This window comes from Microtus pennsylvanicus, chromosome 1 (genome assembly GCF_037038515.1).
Source record: "Microtus pennsylvanicus isolate mMicPen1 chromosome 1, mMicPen1.hap1, whole genome shotgun sequence".
NCBI lineage: Eukaryota > Metazoa > Chordata > Mammalia > Rodentia > Cricetidae > Microtus > Microtus pennsylvanicus.
In genome coordinates, this window is record NC_134579.1 from 14,993,588 (window position 1) to 15,019,656 (window position 26,069).

The 26,069-nt window shown below is 38.8% G+C and overlaps 1 protein-coding gene across 1 annotated transcript in view; it reads right to left on the reverse strand.

Annotated features, from left to right (window-relative positions):
• Window positions 1–13,822: 13,822 nt before the first annotated feature.
• Window positions 13,823–26,069, reverse strand: part of Lipi (lipase I) — a 46,158-nt gene continuing 33,911 nt past the window's right edge. Inside the window, exons 10-13 of the mRNA XM_075953235.1 lie at window positions 21,140–21,367; window positions 19,288–19,476; window positions 19,051–19,112; window positions 13,823–14,053 (exon numbers count right to left, since the gene is read on the reverse strand). Of these exons, the coding sequence (XP_075809350.1) occupies window positions 13,823–14,053; window positions 19,051–19,112; window positions 19,288–19,476; window positions 21,140–21,367 (710 nt within the window). The remainder of the gene's footprint in view (window positions 14,054–19,050; window positions 19,113–19,287; window positions 19,477–21,139; window positions 21,368–26,069) is intronic.

Sequence of the window (26,069 nt, forward strand, 5' to 3'; positions counted from 1 at the left end):
TTATGCCGTGAAAGGAAGTCAGCAAAAGGGATCGAAGATATGAGCTCCACAGTAAGAAGTGAAGGAGGGGCCATAGAGAAAAGCCACTTAGTTGATTGCTTGCTTTGGCTTTGTGTGTTCTTCCTACACAATCCAGAGCCAATCACAGGGAGCGGGATCCTCCCATTTTTATATCAATCATGAATCAAGGAAGTGCCCCAAGGGATACCTAAAGGCCAGCCTGATGAAATAGTTGAAGTTCCTTCTTTACAAATGACTCTAGTTGTATCACGTTGACAAAAACAAAACAAACACTATCCAGACTATCTTCCCTTCTCCACTTTATACCAAGAATGTTCCCTCTATGTTGAAACATAGTTTGTTGAAGTATATGAGTGCTTTTCATGTTGTAAGGGCTCACAGTTAAATAGCTATATTCACATTTTGGAAATTATTGAAATTACTAGACTGGGAGCTCGTGAAATGGAATTCAGAACATTTTGCATCATAAGATGGCCATGGTGACAAGCAGTCAACAGAAAACCATCCTGGTGTAGAGACATAAACAACATAGGAGACAAAGACCTGTAAAGTTTTCACTCCAACATTGTCTACAACATCCTTCTGTATTTTCCATTAAGGGAACATTCATATGACCTAGCAACTAACTAAGAAGAGAGCAGCCTCAAGAATGATTTATGTGTTTGTTTTTGCTAACAATATAACCTGGATTAAAGGCCAGATAATCTCTATCTAAGAAAAGAAAGACTGTGGAAGAAGCCAGAAAATCTGTAGTTCCCCAATAACATTTATCTGAAGATGTCTGTGATGCTGAAATCTGAATCCTGCATTTCTCCAAAGAACAGGTGTCAATGTCAAAGAGGTAAGTTTGGTCGATCTTTGTGCATATCTGCTTCCAGATTCTCATCCTAAGTACTCTTGAAATAACCATTTACTAGGCCTTCCTTACATGCTCAGAATCAGTACAAGCCTCATTGTCAGGACATTGTGGCATATGCCATTTGTTTCTTCATTAAACATGGGATAGTCACACAACTTCAGGGTTCTGACCTATCCTGCTCTCTCTATAACTCTCAAAATTACATTCTTCCTATGTCATTCCTAGAAGACTTTTCAATGTACTACATTAATCTGACTCATGGGCTTATTTATACAATTAAAATCTACCACTATTTCCCCCACATTAAGTTGAAATTATTTATGTGAAGTCATGTTTGAAGGCTTTAGTCTTAATATCAGAGAGCTAACTGTTCCACATAGCTTATTCTTAAAAGCTATTTATATTAAATTCTGTCTAAACTTAGATGAAATTCCTTTTTTTTACTGTTAAAACTATTTAACAGATCTCATAATGTGCTGTAGGCTACAATCTGTCAAAATTTCTCATTGTCTTAACTTGAAATGTAGAATGTAGCTTTACTTTTCCTAATGTGGGGCCTATTTTTATGTCAACTTAACACAGACTAGAGGCATAGGAAAGGAGGGAACCTTGATTGAGAAAAATGCTTTTATATGATCCTAAGATCAGGCTATAATGAAACATTTAGGGAATTTTCTTAATTACTGATTGATGTAGGTTGGTCCAGCTTATGTGGATGTGGTCACCCCTGGGCTGGTGGTCCTGGGTTTTGTAAGAAAGCAGGCTGAGAAAACCAGAAGGAGCAAGTCACTAAGCAGCATACCTCCATGACCTCTGCATCACTTCCTGCCTCTAGGTTCCTTCCCTATTTGAGTTCCTGTCCTGACCTCCTTTAGTTATGAGTACTGACATGGAGGTGCAAGTCAAATAAACCATTTCCTTCCCAAGTTACTTTGATCATGGTGTTTCATCATAGCATTAAAAATCCTAAGACACCTAATTTGACAAAATTGTGGTTTATTGTGAAGGTGGGAAAGGGTATATTTATTTCAGCATTAGACTAGGAAATTTTAAGATGCATAGAATTTAATAAGTGACTGTGTACTTCAGGTATGGAAACTGTACTGTCTATAGGTGCGTTAACACTGTAGAGAAAATAAATGGATCATTTCTCCAGCATTGTTTCTGTGATGTGTGAAGGAAGGTAAGTGTGCTTGTGGTCTGACTTACAAATATTTGCTCTGGTATCAATAATGAAGACTCTCACAGAATGCTAACACAGTTATCCAGGACTTTTCTTATTGCCATAACATACTACCTGGTAAAAGCAATGCTTGTTCTGGCTCACAGTTCAAGGGTATAATCCATCAAGTTCAAGAAATCTTGGTACCAGGAGCTTGAAGCAGCTGTTTGCATTGTAATCAGTCAAAAAGCACAAAGCAATGATGCCTAAGTTCTGAGCTCACTTTCGTCTTTATATTAGTCTAGGAGCCCAGCCCATGAAATGGTGTTGTCAGGAATTAAGATGCATCTTTCCTCCCTAGTTAACCATATCTATATAATTCCTCACAGACATAGCCAAGTCTTATTTGCTTGATGATTCTAGCTAATTTGATTATCACTATCAAAATTCATATCTTATAAGCATAAACTGTCTGAAATGTTGAGATTTGAAGAAGTTCATTTGTTGTGTAGAAGTTTTGTGTTTTTCTTTTTCTTCTATCAAGTCTGTCCTGCGGATTGAACTCACAACATTAGACTTGGCAGCAAGTAGCAAGTATCTTTACTCACTTAGCCATCTTACTAGGTCTGGTATTTTTTAGTGGAATAAGGAATAACAGCCTTGCCATCTACAGATTCACAATCCTGCGTCAGCCTTTAATACAGGGTTATAGGTATCTGTTATCACACTGTGCTGAACACACTAGTTCTTTTTTTAAAAATTTATTTATTCATTAAAGATTTCTGTCTCTTTCCCGCCACCGCCTCCCATTTCCCTCCCCCTCCCCCAATCAAGTCCCCCTCCCTCCTCAGCCCGAAGAGCAATCAGGGTTCCCTGACCTGTGGAAAGCCCAAGGAACCCCCACCTTCATCCAGTTCTAGTAAGGTGAGCATCCAAAATGCCTAGACTCCTACAAAGCCAGTACGTGCAGTAGGATCAGAAACCCATTGCCATTGTTCTTGAGTTCTCAGTAGTCCTCATTGCAGAAGGAGACGGAGCACGAGCAAGGAACTCAGGACCACAAGGGGTGCACCCACACACTGAGACAATGGGGATGTTCTATTGGGAACTCACCAAGGCCAGCTGGCCTGGGTCTGAAAAAGCCTGGGATAAAACCGGACTCGCTGAACATAGCGGACAATGAGCACACTAGTTCTTTAATTCACTATTTCTCTGACCTTGGCTACCTCCTCTTCAGATCATGTGTTATAAATATGCTTTCAACTTACCCACTCAGAATCATTTCCCAGAGGGGTTCTCCACTTAACGTTGGATAAACCATAGCATGTTGTAAAGATGTGTCACAGATTCAGAGTATTTGACTGACTGTGCTAAGAAAATTGCATCAGTCAATGCCATTGTATAATGACTTCTATTATGTTTTGTTAAATTATAATGCAATCATGTCCTTTCTTACCCCTTCCTCCCTCCAAATTCTCCCATACACCCTCATGTTCTCTCTCAAATTTATATCCTCTTTTCTTTCATTGCTTTGTGTGTGGGGGGGGTGTGGTCAGAGTGTGTGTGTGTGTGTGTATTCCTAGACCTATAAGTATAACCTGCTTAGGTCATTTAATATTCTCTGTATGTATATGATGACAGATATGATTACTAATTTGGGATAGGTAATTGGGGCATTTTCCCTGGAGAAGACTATTCACCAGCTCTCAATAATACCCAGTTACATGTAGGTTTTTGTTTGTTTGTTTGCTGTTGTTTTTAAGATTGAGTTCCCACAAACCTTCCACCTTTCAGGTTAGCATGTCCATTGGTGTCTTCATTATTCAGATCTTGATTAGCCAGCTGTGTTGATGAGAATTCATGGGTGTGGCTTATCTGTCATTTCTAGGAACATAGTCTCAAAGCAAATTTTCTCTTTCCCCTTCTTTTATAATCTTTCTGGCCCCTCTTATTCAATGATCTTTAAGAAGTTTCTCTGAATAGGGGTGAGAACTACAGCTATCTGTGGGTATGAGGATAAATATTTAGAATGTAGTTAGGAATTACTATTAATGCAACTTTTAAAGCTTCTTGGATTACAAGATTACAGACCTTTTTGCTATAGATATTTTTAAATTAAGTTAAGGGGAGTTTATTGTACAGAGTCATAGTGTTGTGTCACTAACTGCCCTCTGAGAGCAAAGTCATAGCAGCAATGAATATAAATCCATGGTGTGGATTACTCAGCTATGAATTCCATCTCCTATTAGGCTTTAAGAAAGGTATAAACTTGAGAAATTTTTATATAGATTGCATTCCAGATAGCCTTCACAGAACATTTCCTAATATTCAAATGTCATAGTTATGAAACCATAAAAAATCAAAATAGGAACAGCCTCCATCAATTGAACCCTGTAAGCTACAAGGCCCACTCCACCCCCAAACCCACCAATCCTTTGCGACCTCAGAGGAACTCTGAGCCACAGGCTGCAGCTGCACTCAGTGAGCCAAGAGGTGAGTGATCAGCAAGCCAGCTGCACACCCCATTCTCGAGGCCCTCAGTACAGGGTAAAACCCTGGGCCCGTACCCCACCTGCCGTACCTTCTCTAGCCAACCAGCAAACTTCCTGCAGGTAGACTGCACCAACACCCCTCCCCATCGATCAGACCCTGTAAGCTCAAGGCCCACTCTGAAGCCAAGCCCACCCATCCCCTGAAACCACAGAGGAACTCTGAACCATAGGCTGCTACTGCACACAGCAGAACAAGAGCCTGCAGCTGCACACAGAGGATCAAGAGGCTGCAACTATACACAGTAGACCAAGAGAGCTGGCCAAGGGAGATCACAGCGGCTCCATGATACACAGAGAGTGACTGCACAGAGTAGACTAAGTGCAGTCCCTAAAACACTGACAGCAACCACAAGGATTGGGTCGGGAGGTAAAGGCCTGCAACAGTTAGAGGAAGAGATGGGGAGGCACCAATGCAAACGTTCATTCAATAACCTAAAAAGCAACATGGTAAGACCACAAACCAGTGGTCATACAACAGGAAGAACTGATCATGTTAGCCCAAAAGAAGCAGAGGAAAATGATCTTATATATAACTTTTAAAGATGATAGAGACCATTAAAGAGGAAATGAAAAGTTCCCTTAAAGAAATGGAAGAAAAGACAAACAAAAATATTGGAAGAAATCAAAAATCTCTTAAAGGAATTCAAGAAAACAAAGAAAAAGCAAAGAAACAGATCAAGAAAAGAGTTCAAGACTTGAAAACTGAAATAGATGCAATAAAGAAAACACAGACTGAGGGAATTTGGGAAAGGGAAAATCTGAGCAAACGAACAGGAACTACCGATGCAAGCATAACCAACAGAATACAAGAGATGGAAGAGAGAATCTCAGGGCTTGAAAGTCAGAGGGTCCTGGACAGATGTGCTGCAGACACTAAGAGACAGGCCATAGTCTGCACCTGCCACCCAAAAGGTGGTCAGTCATCTAACCTGTTGCTATCCCTAACAAAGATCAGAATATTGTTCTGCTCCTTTTTTTTAATTTGAAGGATGCCTGAAAAAAGATGCTAATCCATCCTACATGACAGAGCTGGCATACAGAGCAAGAAGACAAGATAGAGCATGCATAGGTAGATATGGATGTGACCACAACCATTCACCTGGAAACCTAGGAAACAGAATGTTAATAAATTTACCCTCGGGTTATGTTTTTGTATAAAGTTGTTTGGAGAATAAACACAGAGATAGTTTCAGGGTGTGAACTCAGGATTTCATGAGAGATCACTAAAAATCTCCCTCCCAGTAAAGCCATGTGAGTTGTCTCAATTTTTCCCATGCCTCCCCTCTGGTCCTGGAAAAATAATTTAGAGTCTGGGCTGGCACCAGACCATGATACTTTGTTACTGAGAATGAGATCAATTTTAGAAAAGGTTCCATGAAATGCTGAGAAGAAGGTATATTCTTTTGTGTTTGGGTGGAATTTTCTATAGATATCTGTTAACTCCATTACAGTCATGACATCTGTTAGTTCTCTTATTTCTCTGTTAAGTTTCTGTCTAGTTGACCTGTCCATTGGGGAGAGTGGTGTGTTAAAGTCTCCTACCATTAATGTGGGTGGGTTGATGGTGAATGGGGGTGACAAGAAGGTAGAGAGAATGGGAGGAGGGGAAGGAGTGGGAACTGAGAATTTTATGTAAAATAAAAAAGATAGTTTGTTTTCTTTCTTTAAAAAAAGAAAAAATGGAATAAAATACTATGGGTGTAGAAGTCATTAAAATAGAAAAGTTTGTGATTGTGACATTATGGAATAAGTAGCAAGTATGATTCTACCCAATAAAGTCAGAATTATCACACAGATAATAGAAGATATTGTTAAATCTCTGTACCAATAAAAACAAAGCATTTTTTTCTCTTATTGACAGAATTAATGCTTACTAAGGGAAGATGATGCATACGTCTGTAAGAATCTTCCTTCAAAATTTAAAAAACATATGTGATTAAAGAAGGTTAAATATCTTTGGTGAAGGAAGTGGAAAAGAAAATAAAAGATAAAACAGGATGAATATTAGATAATAATTAAATGGCTACATAAATTAACCTTATGTTAATAATGTATCAAGTTCATTTAACAGCATTCACGTACAGAACCAATAAACTATTAATAAAACCTTGATAGATTATTTGGATAACAATTTCATGCTTTAAGCTTTCATACCAGTTATTTCATCATACACATTACAACAAATTTTTTAACATATATGAACTGTATTGCTGTACAGAAAGGAAACAGAGTTGTATAGATAGTAGGGGACCCTGTTACCAAGATAAGTAGGGTTACAGTTGAGATTTGACATTTTAGTCTCGTAAATCAACGTAAATAACATCATGTAGAGAAACACTAAAATATTATTTGTAAAGGTTGTCCTTCGGGTAATGTCCTAGGTAACTTTAAGTGCCAAATTAAAACAGTATACAATCACCACCTGAGAATGAAATCTATATGGTTTTTCCAAGTCATATTACCCTATGGGCATGTCTGTGGGGGACTGTATTGATTGTTAATAGATGAGCCCTGCCCATTGTGAGAGTCACTATTACCTTGGCAGGTGGACATGAGTTATATAGGAAAAGTAACTAAGCACTGGCCTCTGAATTGTAAATGAGCAGCATTCTCCTTGGTTCCTCCTACACTTTTGCTTCATTGGTGTTGTAGCGAACAAGCCTGCTTTAAAATGCTGAGCTTCCTTCTCTCAATAATGAACATGTAAATGGAAATAAACCCTCCCATCTCCTAATTTTCTTTTTGTCAGAATATTTTATTATAACAACAGTGATTAAAACAGAAGAGGTAAATTATCTGTACTTACAACTAGCAGCTGTGTGATCTTGGGAAAGTTCAGTTGCTTCTATCTGTCTCAATTTGATCAAGTTTTGCCTCTCTTGGACTAGTGAGAATTCTACTAGCTTCTGCTTGTAGAAAACAAATACCCGACTCTTGTTCAAAATTGCCCATCATGTACCATTTTCTTCATCTTGACAAGCCTACAGCAAGATGGAAATCAATGTCAATATGGATAAATGCTCACAAGGCAATGGGAGGAAATATAAAACCATATAAACAACTTCATTTTACTGGAAAGGTATTTGAAAGCTATGTTAAATTGAGAAGGGGAAAGAAAGTCTCTAAGGGCATGGTGAATCAGTGACTGGAAGCCAACGAGGCTTGTCTGGAATATTATCTTGGAGACTCTGAGACTTAAGAAAAGTTTTGACCGTGGGATGAAGATGATTGAATACTGTTGTGGGAGAGACATTTTCTGAAGTCAGCAGAGACAAGAGAGACAAACGTGGTAAGGGAATATGGTATTAAGTAAAGACGATGATGTCTTTAAGTGGTTCCATGGGGGTTATACATGTGAGGTGTGTAAAATGTAAATCACCATGATGACTATGGCATCATTATTGCCTGACTGATGTGCATCTGTGAACTGACTATCAAGGTCAATTTTCCCAACCAGTGAATAGCATTAAACTCCAGTCAGTGGTATCACAAATGCCTGTCTACAGCTGGATAAGGATCTGTTGTTCTTGCATGATGTTGCCTATCTATTTAGGAACAATTATTTGTTTGTTTAATTTTTGCTTCGAATTACACAAACATGAAATGTTATATCTTAATCATTTAAGCATACTACTCAGTATTATTAAATATTCATAATATTTTACAACAACATCTGCCATTCATATCTATTATTATTTTTGTCGTTAAAACAATGGAACCATATCCCTTACATAATGACTTTCGGTCTTTCTCTTCCATACCTCCAGTCCTCATGACTAAGCATCTCTACTGGAATTATTCAGAGTTAAATGTAATGTTGAAGATGTTAAGTACTTAAATTATCATGAGCAGGTTGAGCATGTGAGCATTAACACACAAGCCTTTTTGAAATTCTCAGACCACTTTATGATGTAACTGTTTATGTCCACTTTATAGCACTCCACAGCTACTAGTACAAAAATCTTCTTTTTGAAAGAGTGAGATATCTAGCCTTGTTTATTTGACTCTATCTTTGTAGGGCAGCATCAGCTTTCCCACAATTCCATTTAAGCACATGTTCTCTTTACAACCTTCCCTTCTTCATGACAGTTTCCTATCTGCCTTAGGAGCATTGACTTTCGTTACTGGTCCCTGTCACCCACTATATTTCCAATGTTACCCTTTGATTTCATTAAGAGCTCCTTCGTGTTCAAGCATGTATAAGATCCATATGTTGTCCGACAACTACGTTCCGCAGGATTTTATATCCTGTGTCAGTTCTGCTTTCTTTGATTTTGCCTATAATTAAAATCTCATACCACTTTCTCCTCAATGTATCAAATTTTCATTTATTCAAATCCTTTAGGGAGCCCTCTGAGTTGCACTGCTACAATATCCATATGTCAGTAGGCCCTGTGTCAAATTTATGTACAGAAATTAAAGAAATGTGTCCTTGACCTTTAACAGGAACAAAGGTCCAGCCTAGGAGAGATAAGAGAATGATCTGCAGTGACGCATTTAATGGATCCAATGGAATTTAAGGAAAGATATTTTAAACATCTATATTTAGCATACTTGCCATACAATTTACACAATACCATGCCATGAACAATTTATACAATCTCATGACCAGTAGCTTAAATTACTGTAAAGTATATTGTTCGTGTTTTATAAAATTGAAAAAGCTATTTTATTTTAAATTATACTCTCTCTTTTAAAAAAGCTATAATTAAGGGATTTTTTTCTAGGGTATGCCACTAGGATGTTAGTTCTAATTTCACCATCTACCCTGTGAAAGCGTTTTAATTGTACACCCCAGTTACATTAATAGGTGGGAGTCTTGACAAAGATCCTGAGAATACAGCTCTAAGAAGTAGTACATAAATAAGAAAACTTAAAAATATCATTCATCAAGAAGTATGAGTTATTCTGGCCTACATATTCACTTGTACAGTCCAATTCATTCTACTTCTTGTAGATAATACACCACTTAATGATAAGCACTTATTTAACAGATTTGCAAGAACAATATAAGGTAAAACATGCTGAAAATGAAAACATGTGGACATTAATAATTGGAAATACCAGTTTGGAACAGGGTTTTGAACAATTTCATACTCTAAAAAGTTCCCAATATTATTTTTAGGAAGTCACTGGACCACAAGTACATTGTTTTACTACAAATACAAATAATTTATCCACTCTCAACTAATTTAAGTCCTTAAAAATTTTTTAAATTGCTTTTTTCCTTGCAATAATGTGCACACATCTGTAATCTTTCTTCCATGGCAGATTCAGAAATTGCTGCCTAGCAAAGCTGTTTAGAAGCTGACATTGGGAAATTTCCTTACAAAAGCATTTCTGCATAAGATCCTAATTCCGTGTGTTAGTTTGTTATTTGCATCTTCAGTCTCCATCTCATTTCCTGCCTGGGCATCACATGTCATGTCCTGCAGCATTGTGTATCTCTGGGAATCCTTCGCTATGAAGACATTTCTGCCAGATTCACTTCCTTCAGATATTTCTGTAAACCCATCTATTAGACAATTCTTAAAGGCTGTAGATGTTACTATTTTTAAGTCATCTTCTTTGAAAGCTATTTTAAACTTAATTATGCTAATGAGAGCATGTCACATTTCCACAAATACACCAGATATAATAACACATTGAGTCCAATCACACAGGACTGATCAGATAACATGTACTATAGCTATGATCTGGTCAGCAAGAGACTCCCTCCATGATAATGGGATGTAAGATGAGAAAAGAGCTAATATTTTCCTTTTGCCTAATGATATCACAGCCATCATAATTTTCTAGTAAAGTTGTTACATGACTGTGGCTTTTGTGTAAACAAGTATATCAAGAAGTGCTATAGGAAATTCAGTGTACATAATTATGAATAGTATAATAACTCGACAATGAGAATGAGTAAGCATATTTTCCTCGTGTATGCAGTTAGCATAGAAAGCTTCACTCTTTGTGTGTGTGCTCATTCCATACATGTTCTGAAAGCTCACTGCAAAACAGCCTCAGGCCACGCTCTCAGCATCCAGCATGCCTTAGGGGGTGGTGTCTTTGCTAATGCTGTTCCATTACAGTTGTTCCGGTGGCACTAAGTGGAGACAGAAGGGAGAATCTCTTGTTGTTGGTTGTGACTCTCTGTGGGCCTAGGCTTGTTGCGGGAGGTCCTTCCGCTCCTCCAGCCAATAGCCGCTGAGATACCAGCCCATTGGGGCGTGGTCTCTCTCCCTTTAAAAAAGCGGCTACTTCCCTTCTTGCTCTCTTTGCTTCCTGCTCTGGTTCTGGCGACTAGACTTCTTCCTGATTGCGCTGAGGGCTGTTGTCTGGGATGGTTATCTGTAAGTTTTTTAAATAAATACCACCCTATTAATCATAATTCCAAACTGGTGTGACATTGTGACTTACGCCTTCATAGGCTAACACCTGCTACGGCTTCATCTTTTAAAACATACAGTAAAAAGCTAATAGAATTAGATACAACAAAAATCTTTTCTACTATTAGTCAAAGCTTTTGCATCTTAGATTAAACGTTATTACAGGAGTCAAAAGTTGTAAATGATGGTCTATTCTTTATATGCTATGGTTGGAGTCTTAGAATAAATACTTTGAAAATATGCTTTATATAAAAATACGTTATTCTGACTTTTGGAACTTGGAGAAAGAAAACTACAAGGTTTTCATAATTAAGTCACAGTAGGTACCGAGGGCATGCTGTGCTGTATTTCATGTGTCTCAGCAATTGCCCACATGACATCCTGACACTCTTCTACTCAGTGAACTAGAGAAAAGCATTTGTAACAGTCATGAGTAAAATGATTAATTAGCCACGTTAAAAGCATTGGCTGCATTTTGATAGCTACAATACAGGATTTACAAGTCTGTATTGTCTTAATTATCAAAACATTAATTCTTACAAAAAAAAATAATCCAAACCTGCTAACATTCTAAACTCGAATTAGGTTTAAAGTCAAGACTGATTTTTATGGGATTTCTATTTTCTGTTTGGAGATATTATATTTTACACATTTTTAAACAAAGAACTCACATTATTTAAAATGTTACATAAATACAACAGAGCAATCCAAGATCAATATATTATTGAGGGAAAAAACTTTAGTTATAAATGTAATGCAGCCTAAGGAAACAACATTTATAAAATGTATAATCAGGGTCATAATATCATAGGTACATGATATTTATAAAGTCTATTCAGGGACAGTAATGTCCCCCTTTTTCCTCCTGTCTGACTCACCCAGAGAAACCTCTCCAGCCAGGTCTGTACTTGGTATGAACTCTGCAAGCATGTCATTTCCACGTCTAACAAGTTTTTCTTCTGTAGCATTTTTTTGTTGGAATATGATCAGGCACCTATCTGCCTGCTCTTTGTTAAGTAGTTAGCAACTATTTTCAGAAGGGGCGCTATCTGGGTTTCTAAGATAGAAGATAAGAAATACTACGCTAAGGTGTGCAGTACACTACACCGTGGGAGTTTGGGTAGCATCTGTGATGTTTGAACAAAGGCAAAATTGTCAAAAGCTGTTTCTCAGAACATGGCTTGTTATTAGGCAAAATAATACAAAATTTCAAAGCTGTTATGAAGAACCATATTCTTCATACATATAATACTTACTGTTTAGAAGACAATCTCCTCTATGATTGGTATAGGCACTTTAACTGTTCAGAAAGTATGCTACCCAAAGTCAAGCAGCCAGTAAATCGAGGTTTACTGTCCTCTGATTCAAACAGAATTAAAGCTTTCACTGCTAAATGATAGAGCCACATGCTACAATAGAAGAGGCAAACTTTATTAAGTCATTCAAGCATAGTAATTTCATTAGCCACTCAGGTCATCTATACACTTACCTTCATTAGTCCTTCTTTGAGGGTAAAATGAAATATTTGATTGAAATTGCAAATAAACAAATTAGTCTGAGTATTTATTGGAGGTACTTTGACCTCCCGAGAACTATTTGGAGATTCCATTAGCTATTTGGTTCTACAATATAGCTAATCATAGATGACAATAAAAAGGTCACTATAAAGTCTAAGCCAATGGCAGCATGATTAGGGATTTCTGTTAACCCAGAGTACATAGTTAGCTCACAAGGTGAAAGAGGAAACAAAAGCACTTTAGCAGTTAGTAAAAAACAAATTGAAGATAACTTTAAAACTATTGTTCTTCTTTTGCTATTAAAAATCAATGAAATCTGCAATTAGGAAACATTATGGAAAGGTTAAAAATGAGAACACATGCAGTCTATCTACAGGATACCTAAACCATTTAGGTTAATGAAATGCCAGCGAAGTCATATTAATTAGCAAGTTCCCAGGACTCCAGCCTTTATTTTATAAACGCCAGGGTATAGAGCACAGGGCTCCATGTGCTGCTGTGCCCCGTACAGATTGCCACATGGCACTTACCTCATTCATTCTTTTGTCCATTGTCTGAGCAGTGACCTGCATCTTATGGAATGGTATATATTTCTGAAAACCCTTCACAGGCAGAAGTGTCAACTAATCCATGGCATTAAGAATTCAGAGAAATAGTAGAACAGTGTATGGAAAAAGTAATTTTTGAATTTTCAAAATATTGGTATACAGCTTGCTACAGGATGGCAGATATATGTCCTCGTTTCTCTCTTTGTTGTCATTTTCTAGCCAAACATTTTTTCATAGAAGAGTGAGACTTTTGATCATTGAAATGTAATTTAAAGTGAATTTGAAAAAAGAAAAACATCGTGTATGACAGAGCATACTTGATATGGATAGGAATACAAGTGAAAATGAATGCAGTTTACATTTTTTAAAAATGATAAAACCAGGATAGCAATAATTTATACTGTGAACTTATCTGCCTACTCAGAGAAAAATACGAAAAACTGAAATTACCAACAAGACTTGGTTAATCTCTCATCCTGCAATCAGCTAAAATGGTATCCACCTACAGTATCTAGGTCAATTTCAATGTTTCAAATGAGTAGATACAGTTGACTAGCTGAGCGTAGGTTTCACGTGCATCCTGAGCTATGAGGATAATTAAGAATTCATTCCTTGGTCCTAAATTTTACAGACAGATCGAGAATTTGTAAAATGTCTCCAAATGTAAAGATATTTTTCTTAAGTTTATGAACATATTTTCACTCATAAACTGGAATAGTAGTTCAAATTCATTTATTTTAAATACCATAAAATCCACTATGAACTCATAAAAAGTAAAAATAATATTTAGTAGTAACTGCAAGTTGGGAAGCAGAAAAGTCGGTGTCTGAGGTGTGATGGAATATTTACTCCTTTAAAGAAAACTTCTTGAACAGGTTTCAGTTTGCCTGGTGTAGCTTTCACCTGATGACACTGCACAATGCACACCGCACACTTCACACTGGGTGAAATGAGAAGTCTCCCAATAGGCCAGAACTCCTTACAAAAGTCAGAGCTGACAGTGGACGGAACTAGAGTCTGAGGAATAAGACAGAATCCAACATGAGTGAACGTTACGAGGGGAATGACTCAGGGTGAAGAGCAAAGATCTGAAGGTAAGCTCCATCGGGAAATAAGTGAAGTCTCTAAAATGCCTCTGCATAAGAGGTTCCACATATCCAAGCAGGAATCAGGTCATTTGCTTCCGTGAGAACACTGCCACCATTCAAAACTGTCTTCTAGTCACAATCAGTTGATAGCTTTAAATGTACACTTTTTTTAACTTAATGTTGAGCTGCTTTCAAATATCTATAAAACTTTCATGCACTATGAACATATCTAATAAAAATCTTACTTTAGGGCAAGCAAGGTGGATCAGTGGGTAAGGGTATTGCTGTTAAATACTATGACATGAGTTCAAGCCCCACAGGGAGGGAGAGGAAACCAACTCCCACAAGTTGTCCTCTGACCTCTGCAATCACACACACACACACACACACACACACACACACATAGGTAAAGATTTCAAAATACTCATATTTGCTTATAATCAAAGCTATGTGTTATACTGGCTTGAATAAGCCAAAGACAGACTGTGTCTCCAGACTCCTGCACCTTGCAGTATGGCACCCTTCATTCCCAGGACGGTTTCTTTTTCTCGCTACTTTAAGAAACTTTCATGTTTACATATTCTTTAATTGTTGAAATAAATCCCGAGGAGCTCTCTTGGAGGAATTTTAAGTGGGAATTCCCTTCTCATTTGGCTTCCCCTAACCCACCCCTCCTACCCCACTGCTGAAGATGTATTCCTGTCAGACGAATTAGGTTAATGGTGAGCAGAGGCATGCAATCAGAGACCAGTCTGAGCCAAGGTTCTGGGGAATGCTTTTAGTTCTGTAGTTTATACTGTATCAGCTAAAAATTCAGAGTCAAGTTTCAGCAGAAGAGGTATGTAATCTCTAAATGCTAATGATAACGTGTCTCTCTTAGAGGCTCAAACCTCTAAGACATTGTGAAGACACAATGAACTAAGGGGGTCCTAATGAACACGTTACTGTATTTGATGTGAATAAAGAATTACCTTTGCAATGTGATGAGCTTTGTTAAATAAAATGATGATAAAAATATCCAAAATTAGATGTAATTATTCTATGTAACACAGACACTATCAGAGAAATGCTATGAATGTGTATACTTAGCTGATTTAAAAATAAACATTTTAAAATAAACTCAGGAGAGTCCAGGCAAGTTCCAAAACATTGTAGGCTATTAGCATTACCTTTGGTTGCCTTGCAGAATTTTAAAGTAAGTCCCTATCTTAGAAGATATCACACACTTCAGACATGGACTTGGAGGACTCTATTTGGACATGACCTGAAAGCCTCCTCTCTGAGAATTAGCTCTCATACAGAGTATTGGAAGTTGCTGTGCAAATTGCCAAGGGAGAGAAGCAATAAATAATCCTAACCAGCTATGCTGTCTACAAATCGCAGCAATGACCAGTGCAGCAAGATATTCTCAAGGGTGCAACGATGGCCATTGCATCTTGGTAGTAAGCAATGACTACCTAAGTGGACTGAAGGCCCACTGGGGGTGAGGTAATTAGTTCACACCTGTTACTCTAAACATAGCCAACTATTCATGACAGATGAGGCTGTAAAACCTAGAGGAGAACCCACTCTGTGAAACTAGTACAATTATTAACTGCATTTATAATATTTTTTTAAACCCACAGCTAAATGTGATCCTTCTTCTCATCATAGAAACTTCATTTTGCAGCAGATAGAGATTGTAGAAAGCCATGGCTGATCAAAATTCAGACAGCTGACTGCAGGGTGCCCAGACCCAACTGACATATTTATAACATAACTCCTACACATAAGACTCGGGTGAAATTGCAAAAGAGGGTGCAGATGTCTACAAGATATCCTCTCCTATATAAGACACAGAAGCTAAACTATAAAATCTATAACATGAACAATGACAGTAGTATTGGACATGCTAATGTAAGTGGGGAAATTGGTGTAAGAAGTTCTTATGTTTGTGTGTCGCTTTCATTGGTTGAATAAAAAGAGACTTCCTTGGCCTTTTGATATGGCAGAAACTTAGGTAGGTGGGAAAAAGAGAACTGAATGCTGGGAGGAAGAAAGCAGGGTCAGGGATTGCCGCCATGGAGCCAGCCACCAGGTCAGACATGTTGAATCTTTCCCGGTAAGCCACGACTTCGTGGTTCTACACAGATTATTAGAAATGGGTTGAAATGGACTGAATCAAGATGTGAGAGTTAGCCAATAAGAGGCTAGAGCTAATGGCCAGGCAGTGATTCAATTAATACAATTTCTGTGTGGTTATTTCGGGGATTAAGCTAGCCAGGCTGTGAGATACGGCCCGTGCTCCTCTTACTACAGGAAATCCTACAAGCCCTACATATTGTTATCTCATAGGCATAGTCACATTCAAGCTTCTGACCTTTCATTGTAAGTTCACAACAGAGAGAGTTGGGGTTTTAAAAGTTCACCTTTTTTTCAATATTGCACCCCACATTCAGTTTCTTCACTCTTAGTATTTTTCTATATGAAAGTCAATCTTGACTACAGACTTAACCCATAGTTACTATATGTACACAGATGCCAGTTTGACAAACCAACATTGATTGTGCTTTCCTGTAATAGAGTAGAACCAGAACAGTAGCAGTGGCCAACGTTCTACCAACTGAATAACATCTACAGCTGTCTTCCTCTTTATAAAGAGTACAAGGTGATGTTTACCCATCCAGGTATAAAAGGAAATGTAGTCCCAGCACTTTGGTTATATTATTCTACAAACTCCCAACTACTTTCATGGCTTAATACCAAATCTGGTGATGACAACACAGGGATAAGGATGCCTAGTCACAGATAAATGGCCCAGTTTTCAGATGAGTAGCACTCAATTGTTTGAAACTACGAATGGCTTTCAAAACTACTCAGTTCAGAAATACTTCTTTTAGAGGATGCTTTTTTTTAATTCTTCATCTACAATCTCAAAACTTTATGTAATTATTTTCAATCCTGAAATAATAGTTAGCAATACATAAATATATAAGAATATATATTATATGAACAGCTATTATTATGCCCTTAGGGCTCTAATCAATTCAATTTTCTAATTAGAATTCAGAATAGCCTACAGTGACCAGTCTTTAATTATTTCTTTCAGAACCATTTTCTGCTATCATGCTGACACACTATCCAAGTCTACTGCTAATTTATGCTTTAGCCTTCTTTCAGATCTTGCAGTGTGGAGGAATTTAATGGGGTTCTCCCTGGCATAATATCACTTAATGAAGCCCCCAAAAATACATGACAATGTTTATATTTTAGAATGGAAACGATCACGACTATGATTATTCATCTTCAGGAGGGAAAATGTGGGTTTTGCTCTCAATAGTTTAGTAAATTCAAATCTACCTTAGATGGAAATTAGCTATCTCTGTGATACCAGTCTCAACAGCAAAGAACACAATCTGCTAATTGTTTAGTTTTTGGTCAATGGCTCTGGTGTTTCATATCAGCAAGTAAACTGATAAAGGCAAGGCTTACTTCCCTCCTCTAGTTACAAGACTGAGAATCGTCATGAGGTGCCAACAATCAGACACCAAGTGTCGTCCGATTTGCTTTTTACTTCTGCCATAAACATCATCACCAAAAGCAGCTTCCATAGAAAGGGTTTATTACAACATACACCAAATGGCCCATCATGAAGGGAAATTAGGGAGGGAACTCAAGGGTAGGAACTGAAGCATAGGTTGTTGAGAAATGCACCTCTGGTTTGCTCTCCTGGCACACATTCAGTGGCCTTTTTTGTACCACCCCAGACCACCTGCCCAGAACCCAAACCATCCACAGTAGGCCTGTCCCTCCCACAGAAACCATCAATTAAGAAAGCACCCCAGCAGATTTTGCCCCCAGCCCAATCTGATGGTGGCATGATCTCAACTAAGGTTCTTCTCCAATTACCCAAGTTTGTGTCAAGTTGAAAATAAGTCAATAAAAAGATGAATATGGCCAATACATTTGCAAGACATATGCAATAGCCATTGGGTGGCAGAATGAAATTATCAATGCAGGCTCTTTCATCCTGTTTTCCAGCATTGATCCAAATTCCTGGAGCTAAAGACAGATAATTCAACACAGACATTAGTAATCAATGAGATGCAACAAGTTTTAACATCCAAGACAGACAAACTATTGTTTCTGATTATTAGTTTATACAAAGTGCAGTTATGGACCCCACAATCACGGGTTTCTTTGATTATACCAGATCAACAATATATCTAGATGGCTGCAGGTCCACAGGGCTATAATGATACCCATCTCTCAGTCTGGGACCACAAAGACTTTCGCTAGAATACTTGCATCAGGTCAATCATTTCTTCTTCACAAACTGGGATGGGAAACTTCACCCATAAAAACCTTGATTTTCACGTGCATTCTGCAAAACACTAGCTGGAAGATATGTGCTATTCCCCATACCCGGCATCCCTTGGGCTCACTGAGAAATAAGGACAGGCATTAACCCTCAGTTTCTATTTTGGTTGCTGCTCTATGGTATTATTTCCTCATCTACCACCTGAGAGAATCAAAGAAAGGGACAACTTTATTTGCACAGATTTCTAAAGTGAATTAATTTGATATAAGTTTTACAACTCTAATACCTTGGAAAATATTGGGTTTATTATTTGAAACTTAGATAACCAAAACCAGAAGAACGCAGGCATGCATCTCAGGCAATGAGCAGTGAGTTGAATGGAAATAGTCAGCTGCTCACCAGACTATCAGCTCAGAAATATGAAAATAGCCGGAGGAGGATGCTTCCTTACCAGAAGACCGAACTGATTTCGAAATTGAAAGTTTAGAGAAACGGATCATGTGTCTAGAAAAGGGTTAGGTCCAGGATTACAGATGGAATAAGTCTGTCAGAAAAGACAGAGGAGACCCTCCTAGATGCTTTCTGCCTAGCCCTGTGCGGCAACCCTAACTCTAATTAGTGATTACGGCAGTAGGAGGGTGAGGCAAGACGGCTACCATGAGACCAGGCTGCACTCCAGTGTGGGATCCTGTTGGAAACAAAACAGAGCAATCAAACAAAACCACTGCTGCCTTGCAATGGCAACACCTGGAGGCCCCTGGCGCTGTGAAATGCTGGGTACTAACTATGTAATTTCCAATTCAGAAAGTGCTGAAATTCATACCTGGACAAGGCCAGGTTCAGGCAATTACAATTAAAGTTGCCTCTGGACTTGAGGTTGACACCTGGCGTGCTATCTCTGCCCAGCCAGGGACAATCATCGGTAAGGAAGCAATCAGAAAGTTCTGGTCTGAGAGCACCCTGCAGGTCTCGGGGATCAAGACCGAGACAGACTGCTGTTCGCACCCTAAAAGCTTGTCTCAGGAGCACTGTGGCATGCGGTACCAGAAAGGCTGAAAACAAGAACTGTATTTCATGCGTTGTTCTGTAGTTTTGGCTTAGGTAGAATCTGAGGTAGAGGAGAGATAGATGGGTGCATTTATCTGAGCTCCCTGATTTGTGGGGTTTATTGAGTATGACTTTCTCCCTTGGCAGTTCAAAATACCGCGTGAAGAAAGGATGGAGAACTTTCATTTTTGGTTCAGGTTTTACCTCCATCATTGAGGTCAGCAGCAATATAAAGATACAACTTACAGAGGGTAAAGAAATTACTAATAACCTTGCATTACCACATCAGTATTTAGTTTTATATCTACTGCCTGGAGATTGCAAAGCACAAAACAAACAGCGACAACAAAAGCCTGTTCCAACCCTGTGGCTGTGAAGAAATTTCTGTTAAAAGGCTGCCCTCTTGTGGCAATGTGCTGTATTTTACTAGCCAAGAGCTGTTTTTCTCTTCAGACTCTTGCAGTAGCTTAACAAGAAATATCTTAGTGTAGTATTTTGTTTTGGGTTTTTTTTTCTAATACCTTGTCCTTTTTGTGATCCATTTTATTACTTAGCTAGTTTTATGTTTATATTTTGTAGAATATATAACTCCATCTTTAGAGAAATGAAGATAGCTTCATATAGAAATGTCAGCGGCACACTTCATAGGAAGCTATGGCTTATGTGACCTTAGATAGAAAGGTCACTACAGGACAGTTATTCGCACTCATCCACTGGCAGACAGTGCACAGCCTCTGACTTTACACGGTGTTTGGTTCAAGGCTCAGGTCACAACTGTAAACAAGGCAAAGATGCAGGTGTTATGACGCAAGTTGCATATCACACCGGAAAGCATGAAAGGGAGATTAGGAGAGGGTGGGTGAAGGACACCCACGTGCCCTCCGAGGCCAACTGACCTAGACAGGTAGAGGAAAACATAGGTTCACCCAAAACCTTGAGCACATAAATACATGGGGAGGGGGCAGAATGGTTGCCGTCCTGTGGAAAGAGGCAGATCTGAAGAAGATGCATTAGTGACGAATAGACTGATTGGGTAGTCTGCTTACCACCTGAGGCCACTGTGACATTCGGGCCTGAGCTGCTGCCCAAGTCCATGTCTGGGCCTGGCACAATGAGGTCTCTATTAATGTCCTTGGCCCCTGTTACCACGGAAGGCCACGAGGATGTCCAGGTTCTGAGAAGCCACCTGTGGCCATGTTGGGGTCAGATGGACATGCCACTGCCAGAGTCATGCTGATCTGAGTGGCCTACAGTGCTACCCAGGACCATGGCATCCTCCAGGCCTGAGCTGCTGCTGAGGGCCATGTCTGTGTCTCTGACAGCGGTCTGGGTCTTTGTTGTCTGTCATCTGTGATTCCACCCATAAAAACCATGCATGGAGCCATATATTGAAGTATGAGGTTCATGCTAAGGTGACCTCTGAGCTGACCTCACCACTCCTGATATAGGAACCCTGATGACGCCGGCACAGGAGAGCTGGTCCCACCACTCCTGGGAGTGCTTTTGACCTCCATGCGTGAGAAAGCTGGCCCCACCCCTCACCATGGATTTGGGAGACCTAGCTCCAGGCCTCACCTGAGAGGGGTAGTCCCAGGGCCAGGACGGACCAACTCAGTTACCACCTAGGCACACATCCGGGCCTTTAAGTAGGCGGTCCCCAATATCTACCCCATGTAAGATCTACTCGAGCACGTAAAAGTACTGGTCCTCTGGAACCATAGCGGCAGGATCTCCATGACTCTGGGCAATGAGAGAGCACACCCAAGAAGACTTCAGTGACGGTGCAGTACTGACGCCTTGAACGTGACCAACAGCACGTTACACAATGAACAGTTGCAAATAAAACAGTGTGGACCAAAGGGTCTACTGCATGATGCGTCACCGCTCCCAGTGCTGCTAAGATGAAAGAATAAGCAATGGAGAAGTGGGGAACGACAGAGGGGTGATGTGGGGCTGTGTTTGCTTGTTTGCTTTCTGTTTGTTTGCCTTTGCTTTGTTTTAATTATCATTCTTATTTGTGCTTTTATTATTTCTTCTTAAGCAGTCCTTTAGCGGAGGATGCTGCAAGGATGAAGGGCAAATACACGGGGACTGGGAAATGAGTGGGATTGGGCTGCATGATGTGGAATTCCCAAAAGCTCAATAAAAAGTTATGTCTTAAAAAAAATGAAGCCTGAAAGTGACAAGAAAGATGTAACATCGAAGTCCTCATTTAAATAGGCCTAGGAGAAAAGGGAAAAGGAAAGGCCAGCGACAGGTGGACAGGAAGTCCAGTTCCAGAGCCCCCTACCATGATCAGGTTCTGCTCAGTGGAATTAAAGTCAGCCATTAGATGTGTGCTTAGTGACTGAAACATCAGCCCCTAGACAAGGAATCTTACACCAAAAGAATGTCACCTCACAAGAGCCTATGCACAGAGACATCACATAGTCAGTATGGAAACAAAAAGGCAAAGTCCTGTGCTGGGAGGTGGTGGCTCATGTGTTTAATCCCAGCACTCAGGGAGGCAGAGGCAAGCAGAGGAGCAGATCTCTGTGAGTTCAAGGCCAGCCTGGTCTACAGTGTGAGTTCCCAGACAGCCGGAGATACAGAAAATCCTGTCTCAAAAAAAAAAAAAAAAAAAAAGGCACAATATCCTTGACTCAGTCTGAGAAGCTTTTTGTGTACTCATTGGAATTCCCAAGGAGAACTGGAGTGCAAACCTGGCTATAGTGAATTCAGACCTGAGATTCCAGCTATTAGCTGGCTGAAGAGTGAGGCAGGGGGGTTGCAAGTTAGATACAGCCTGGGTTACAAAATGGAACCATATATCAAAAATAAAACATATTAAAAATAAAATAATAAATATATAAATGGATGAATGAGAAATCCTCCTTGGGTAGGCTGAGGTCTTTCTGGTGATTTTAGGCAACTTCTTGCTCTCTGCAGTCCTCAGGCCTTTAATACAGAAATATCTCAAAATGAATCCTTAGAGTGGGATTCTGGAGAATGTGATGATAACATATATGTTTCTATAGTATAATCTGTAATTGGGCAAAGAAACACAAACATAGGTCCACTTTTATGCAAGGTCAAGAAGAAGAGGTTTAAAATAGAAATCCAGATGGTTTAAGGGGGCTTCTTAGATGAGAGATGCAATAATCTGTAGTTTTAAAGATATTAACTAACATAGGCAACAGTTTAGTAATATGAATATGTGACAGAATAATCACATTTATTTTTATCCCTGGACTTGTGACATAGTAGTCATGAGTTTGGAATACAGTAAGTAGTACTAGACCAGAGTTTTGTCTTGTTACACAGATCAAAATGCCAACAAAAAAAGTGATTGGTTATTCTTACACTATCAATGCCACTATTACACCAATGGGGAAACTAAACCAGACATTGCTGTGTTTCATATTGTTCCCAAATAGACAAGATTACTGAGCACTTTTCTCCCAAGATTGCATAAACAGAACTTTCTAGTACTAAGGAAGCTAGCCTGTAGGAATGAAGTTCCAAGTCAGTGATGGCATGATTTCTCCACATCCTATGAGTCAAGGCTTCTTCAGCAATAGGGTCTTAACATTAAGTACTGGAATGCAACCAAGAGCAATTAAAAATAGACCATAATATCTGGAGATCAATGAGACCCCATTGACCAACAAATTTAAATCTGTACCTAGCACTGACATTTTTATTTAATAGTCTGTGGTATCTGGGAAAGGCATTGTTTCCTGTTATAGAATAATTTAATTAAAACCCTGTCATGGATATGTAATGTATACATGTATATGTAAATATTTATATGTAAATGTTAGAAACTTTCTGTAGTAGTACATACCAAAAAGATGTTTCAAAGGTTGCTAATTGCTAATTATCACATCACATAATATATCTACTCTGCTCTTTCACCCTTCATCCCACTCAACTCTTTCTATACTATAATTCGCCTTTTCTCCTTCAAGCCAAATATACTATATTGCAGTTTTCTTGAAATCCACTCCTGTGGTCACTCACTAGTTTTCTTGCTTGAAGGCCGAGCATATTTTAGTTTAAACAAACTAAAGAGCAAAATAGCACCGCAAGAACCTAGTGGTCTATTACAAACAATGTTACTATGAACATAATTGAGCATATACTTTTGTTGTATGATAGGGCATCTCTTGGGGATATTCCCGAGTGGTGTTGCTGGGTCCAGGGGTAGGTTGATCCCGAATTTCCTGAGAAACTGCCACACTGCTTTCCAAAGTGGTTGCACAAAATTGCATTCCCACCAGCAATGGATGAGTGTACCCCTTTCTCCACAACCTCTCCAGCAAAGGCTATCATTGGTGTTTTTTATTTTAGCCATTCTGACAGGTGTAAGATGGTATCTTAAAGTTGTTTTGATTTGCATTTCCCTGATCGCTAAGGAAGTTGAGCATGACCTTAAGTGTCTTTTGGCCATTTGAAAAGCCAGAACCTGGAAACAACCTAGATGCCCTTCAATGGAAGAATGGATGAAGAAAGTATGGAATATATACATATTAGAGTACTTCTCAGCAATAAAAAACAATGACTTCTTAAATTTTTCATGCAAATGGACAGAAATAGAAAACAAAATCCTGAGTGAGGTAAGCCAGACCCAAAAAGAGGAACATGGGATGTACTCACTCATATTTGGTTTATAGCCATAAATAAAGGACATTGAGCCTATAATTCGTGATCCTAGAGAAGCTTAATAAGAAGGTGAACCCTCCAAAAAACATATAGGCATCCTCCTGAATATTAACCTTCATCAGGCAATGAAAGGAAACAGAGACAGAGACCCACATTGGAGTACCGGACAGAAATCTCAAGGTCCAAATCAGGAGCAGAAGGAGAGAGAGCACTAGCAAGGAACTCAGGACCGCAAGGGGTGCACCCACACACTGAGACAATGAGAATGTTCTATTGGGAACTCATCAAGGCCAGCTGGCCTGGGTCTGAAAAAGCCTGGGATAAAACCAGACTCGCTGAACATAGCAGACAATGAGGACTACTGAGAACTCAAGAACAATGGCAATGGGTTTTTGATCCTACTGCACGTACTGGCTTTGTTGGAGCCTAGGCAGTTTGGATGCTCACCTTACTAGACCTGGATGGAGGTGGGTGGTCCTTGGATTTCCCACAGGGCAGGAAACCCTGATTGCTTTTCAGGCTGACGAGGGAGGGGGAGTTAATTGCGGGAGGGGGAGGAAAATGGGAGGCGGTGGCGGGGAGGAGGCAGAAATCTTTAATAAATAAATAACAAAAAAAGTAAAAAAAGAAAGAAAAAAAAAAGAACCTAGTGGTCCTATAACAGGAAGACATGGACATCCCAGTGCAGTAGATGCAGGAGAAAAAGACGAGAAAAATTAATGTATGAAGATGATTGAAACCCTTAAAGAGGAAATAAAAATGTCTTAACAAAATTGAGGAAAATACAAGAAATCAATCTTTCTTAAAGAAACCCAAGAAAAAGCAATCAAAAAGGTAAAGGAAATAGTTCAAAATGTGAAAATTGAAATAGACACAATAAAGAAAACATAAACCTAGGGAATTCTGAAATTGGAAAACCTGGGTAAATGAACAGGATCTACAGATGCAAGCATAACCAACAGAATGCAAGAAATGGAAGAGAGAATCAGACATTGAAGATACAATAGAGGAAATGGATTCATTGATCAAAGAAGACATTAAAACCAACAAAGTCATAACGCAAACCATCCAGAAAATCTGTACAGCATGAAAAGAGCAAATTAAAGAATAACAAGGATAGAAGAAGAATATCATCTCCAATGCACAGAAAATATATTCAACAAAATTATAGAAGAAAACTTTACCAACCTAAAGAAGGAAATGCCTATGAAGATACAAGAAACTTACAGAACACCAAGTAGACTGGACCCCCAAAAAGTCCCCTTACAACATAAATATCAAAGCACAAAACAAACAGAATAAAGAAAGAATATTAAGAGCTTCAAAGGGAAAAGGTCAAGTTACATATAAAGGTATACCCATCAGAGTAATACCCGACTTCTCAATGGAGACTCTGAAAGCAGGAAGATCCTAGACAGAAGTTATATAGCCACTAAGAGACCACTGATGCCAACCCAGACTGCTATACCCAGTAAAACTTTCAATCACCGTAGAGAACAATACAAAGAATCAAAGAAGCAAAAAAAAAAAAAAAAAAAAAATTCAACAAAAAAAGTTTTCTTCCAGAAAATCAACAAGATAAGGAAACCTTTATCCAAACTAACCAAAAGGCAGAGAAAGAATAACCAAATTAACAAAATCAGAAACAAAAAGGGGGAGATAACAAGAGACACTGAGGAAATTCAGAGACTCATTAGGTCATACTTCAAAAACCTCTACTCCACAAAACTGGAAAATTTAAAAGAAATGGGCAATTTTCTGGATAGGGTCCATGTACCAAAATGAAATCAAGTCCAGATGAACAATTTAAGTAGACCCATAACCCATAGGAAAAATAGAAGCAGTCCTTAAAAGTCTCCCAACCAAAAAAAAAAAAAGGAAATAAGGTTTGAAATGAAATAACATTCATACATTTCTTTAAAATCTCCATGAAAAGCAGTCTTGAAACTAATGA